The sequence below is a fragment of the Elephantulus edwardii genome, unplaced genomic scaffold (assembly GCF_000299155.1).
Source record: "Elephantulus edwardii isolate Elephantulus edwardi_28Jun2011 unplaced genomic scaffold, EleEdw1.0 scaffold00012, whole genome shotgun sequence".
In the NCBI taxonomy this organism is placed as follows: domain Eukaryota; kingdom Metazoa; phylum Chordata; class Mammalia; order Macroscelidea; family Macroscelididae; genus Elephantulus; species Elephantulus edwardii.
Window position 1 is genome coordinate 29,426,224 of NW_006399762.1, and position 4,889 is coordinate 29,431,112.

At 35.1% G+C, this 4,889-nt stretch overlaps 1 protein-coding gene across 1 annotated transcript in view; it reads right to left on the reverse strand.

Moving 5' to 3' along the window:
- Positions 1-853: 853 nt before the first annotated feature.
- The window catches only part of AIMP1 (aminoacyl tRNA synthetase complex-interacting multifunctional protein 1), a 45,982-nt gene continuing 41,946 nt past the window's right edge, over positions 854-4,889 (reverse strand). Inside the window, exon 5 of the mRNA XM_006881154.1 lies at positions 854-1,020. Coding sequence (XP_006881216.1) covers positions 854-1,020 — 167 coding nt within the window. The remainder of the gene's footprint in view (positions 1,021-4,889) is intronic.

A 4,889-nucleotide genomic window follows, 5' to 3' on the forward strand; every position in this document is an offset into this window, starting at 1 on the left:
TAGCCTCCAGGGCAGAGCAAAGCTGCCCCCAAGGCTGTAAATCTCTATGGATGCAGACTGCTAAATCGTTCTCCAATGGAATGGCTCATCAGTTAAATTGCCAGCCTTTTGTTTAGTAGACAAGCAGCTAGTGTGCCACCAGTATTTCTGCAGTCTTTTAATAAGTATTCAAAATCTTTATAAGAAAATTAGAATAAAAATAACTTTTATGAATAATGTGTGAGAATGTCTCTATTCTTCAGTCAAAATTTCATCAACTATTTTTATAACCAACAAAAAATGCTTAACATTTTCTGTTTCATAAAAAGTTACTGTAAGTACTCTAAATCAAGGCTATGACAGTTTAGCAGCAACAGCAAATAATGATCTTCCCTAGTTTTGATGATGCTTAAAGCTTTCTCAAATATATACTTGATTTTTATAATAATATTAAAATATGACAAGTTTAAAAGTGGGCCAAATATTCCAACTAGAATTTTTGGAGAGGACACCTGTAATATAGGAATATAAACTCACATTTTATGCACATATGCCCACAAGTAAGGAATGAAATTTTAATCTAGTTCAAGTGATCTAACTATATAAAGTCTAAAGAACTAGGTAACCAACATCTCCCCCAAATGAATGAATATAAAATGTAGGCTACTTTTTACCAGTATTATGAACGACATTGCATAAAAATGTCGTGTTTCTCAATTTAAAATAATACAGGTCAAGTAAAGGATATTTAATAAAATCTAGAAGAGCAGTAACACAGAAATGAGCCAGTCATATTTTGAGGTACATGTGACAAATATATTCCATTTTAATGTCATTTAATTTTTTTCCAGTGAATTTTAGCAGCGAAGCCATCTTATTTTATTCCACTGTTGCTCATAGTTGCAGCCCGACACACTCCCTTTCCTTTCACCTCAAAGGGGACTCCTTTATATGTAGCCACACACTCAGCATTAGTGTAAAGATCAGGCTGGATTTGTTCCCAAATCTTCTTCTTAGGATTCAGCTCCTTGTCAGGCTCTCCTGTTAGAGGAAACAAATTGTATTACTAACATATGAAAATATTTCTATTGTTAAAATTCCTGGTAAAGGTTTTCAGCAAATTATTTTGATAATAATTTTCAAACTTCAAGCCTGATTAAAAATCTATCACTTATTTTTGTTTCTCAGCCATTCATGTTTTTGAATCTCAGTCACTCATCACTGTCAAGCTGGAACAGATTCATAGGTGATTCTCCAGTGGATTTTCAGAGGTTGCAAATCACCTAGGAGGAGACAGCTCATCTTTTTCCTACGAGCTGCCAGCTAATTTGAACTGAGAGAGAGGTGGCCCCTTTGGTTTAGCATCAAAACACCCTAAGGACTCGGCCACCAGAGTTCCCTACATCCTTGAAGAACAAAATAAAATTAATTCACTGTCATTTACTTGTTAATTGTTGCTGTGTACTGCTGAGTTGGAACCGACTCTTCAGCGGGTTTTCAGAGGCAGTTAATGACATGAGAGATTGCCTCTCCTCCTATGGAACAGCTGGTGCATTCAAACTGTGTGCCTTTGGCATTGCAACACAGCTTCCTGCCACTAGGCCATTTACTTAAGGTAAATAATATTTTTATTTTATGCTGGTTTGCATATAAAATTTCTAAACTGTTTTTCATTCATATACACTGTTTCACACATTCGTCCACTACATTGTGTTTCATACATCATCCCCATACATCGTGCTTTATAAAAACAAATCACCACTGATCTATGCCTACTATCACCTCGTTTTTCCAGGTCTTCACTGGATTCTTCCTAATTTCATCACCCCTCCCTCTGCCCACCAATTCTGCAACCGCATCACTTCTCCCTCTTCTGACCCTCAGCCCTCCCCCTTCCCCTTTTTGAATTTAATATACATCTTACTAATTATCTTCCAGTTTTTAAAATGATGGTCTTATGCAGTCTGTCCTTATGACACTGAGTTAATCCACTCAGTATATGGGTGTCTAGCCTCTCCTATGTTCTTGGTTCTGAGTATTCCATTGTGTTAATATACCAAAATGTCTTAATCCATTCATTTGAGATGGTGTATTTTTATACCTGACAGAAGCAGCCTATGCTGTATGTCTCACCACACAAAAATCAATGACTAGACAGACTGTTGCTCTCATGCTTAAAGATTTCTTATTGACACTGGAAAATGGTTTAAAGGCTGAAAATATCTATTTAAATATGGTAAGTATTTTGATTTCATTCCATGGTCACTCACTGCTAAGAGGGAAAGAGACAATAATAGATGAAAAGGAGACTAGGACTACAACTTGTTGTGTGTGGGGAGCTCTGGTGGCACACAGGAAGCTGCGCTATTAACCCAAAGAACACAATTCTAAAGTAACTAGAATCCACTAGTGGCTGCCTGGGAGAAAGACGGACAATCTTTTCCCATATAATTTACAGCCCTGGATGTGCAAGGGAGGGTCAGCTATGAGTTGTTCTGACTTGACAGCAATGAGTGTGGTGTAGATGCTGTGGCCAGCAATTCATGCAAAAACTGTGATTCAGATTAAAAAAAAAAAGAGAGAGAGAGAAATTGAGGATCAGAAAAGATAAATATGTTACTTAAAATCATCTGCTCATAAGTGGAGCTAGGAGTTGACATCAGCCCATGTGCTGTTACTGCAGCACTATGCTTCCTAATAAGCTATGCTTTACAAAGAACCAAATAACCCTCCTTCATGTGAAAAACACTTTCACATTCTCAATTTATAGTAACTCGCATTTTGTATCTTACAAACGACAAACATAAATATATCTGGTCTAAACATAAAGATAATGAGAATCTATTCAACGAGAGGAAAGTAGAAAATAAAGATAAATGTGAAACAAGATTAACGGTTGCAAGAGGAGTTGTAACATTTGCAATGAAGATGCAATAATTAAGGAAAACTCTAAAAATCAAGCTAAAAAAATTTAAAATACTATCAAAACTATATTTATTTTTAATAAACTATATTTATCTTTATTACCATTTCAAAATGGCAGACACAAATAGGACAAGATAGCATTTCATTCTATGATACAAAGGACATTCATATGAGTTGCAAATGATCTGATAACAATAATGTATATCAACAGAAAAAATAAAACTGACTGTAATAGCTACCTATGGTAGTTTGTTTCTTCATAAATATCAGAAATCATGCAGCTGACAAAATTCAGTAAGGATTATTTTATAAAATATATGGAATGACTATATGAAATATACTGCAAATGAAGGAAAGTGTAAAACACAATACAAATTTTGTATGCAAACCAATGTGTATTTTTTTTAAGGGGAAAAAAAAACCCCAAACAAACCCCAAACCACCACAGCTCCCTATTTGGGGTTTTAATTCCTTTTTTCTTTCTCATTTTTTTATCTTAACATTGTTTTGCATGCTGCATGACCCAAATGCATGCATGTGAAAGAAGGATAATGAAAAAGGAAGAGAGAAGAATGGATCTATTTGAACTGTGATGATGGTGAAAAATACTGAAAACACTTTTTGACTACCAGAAGAACCAAAAAGTTACTTTTAGAAGAAATGCAACCAGAATTCTCCTTGCAAGAGAGATGAGCAAGACTTCTTCTCAGTTACTTCAAATACACAATTAAGAAAGCACAATCTTCACAAAAAGGCATCATGCTAGGCAGTGAAAATGAAGGCAACTCTTAAAGAGCTGATTAATGAGCTGATTGACACAACAGCCAAAGGAAAAGCCTGAAATGGCCCAAGACTAGGAAACAATTTATTCTGTGACACTTATATGTGGTCACTATGAGTTGCAGCCAACTTGACCACACTTTGAAACAAGAAGCATAACTTTAATCCTACTGCTCCATCAAGTTCATTAGCTGGGGCTAGACAAAGGGTCCAATGCCATGATTTGTAAGCCTGATTATCTTTATGGTTTGCTGTATGAGCCACAACATCTCTTAGTTTATTATTATCAGGGATTGATTTGTATGATGCTAATTACTTTTATAGATGGTTTTTTATATACTAGCTTGTTTATTAATACAGTACTTGTCGGTTAGTTTGCTGTAGTTGTGTAATGTGTAGGTTTCTGTGATGTTGGAAATTATGCCACAGGTGTGTTGAATGCTAGAAGGATCATTTATGGCAGACATGCTGTAGCACAGCTCCCAAATTAAGACAAAGTAAGAAGATAGATAGGCCATCACTTCTGAAACAACAAAACTTTGAAAACCCTATGAATTACAGAGAAAGGCAGACAGTTGTAACATCTGAGGTAGAGCTCAGATGGGAAGTCACTCAAATATGAAGAGAAACAGTTGCAAACAATCATTAATAACCAGAACATGAAATGTACAAACTATTAATGTATGAAAACTGCAAGTTGTCAAAGATGAAATATAATGCATGAAGATTGACATTACTGAAATGGACTGGCACAGGCCATGATGAATCAGACTATTCTATGCTAGAAATGAAAAACTGAGAAAGATCGATGTGTTATTCATAATAAAAATGATAATTTCAAAGTCTATGTTGAAGTTCAATTGTGAGCAATAGAATACTATCTATATACACACAAGGAAGACTTATTAACATGTCTATTATTTAAAAACATAATGCAGCAACAACTAAAGCCAAACAGGAGGAAACTGAGGATTTCTAACAGCTTTTGTAGTAAAAAATAGATCAAACATGCAATCAAGATGCATTAACAATTATTGGAGACTAGAATGCAAAAATTGGAAACAATGAGAAAGGAATGGTAGTCAGAAAGTACAGACCATGAGACAGAAATACTGGAACCTTCGTTCACTGTTGGTGGGAGTGTAAAATGATGCAACCACTGTGGAAGGTAGTATGGTCCTTTCTCAAAAAGTTGCAAATAGAGA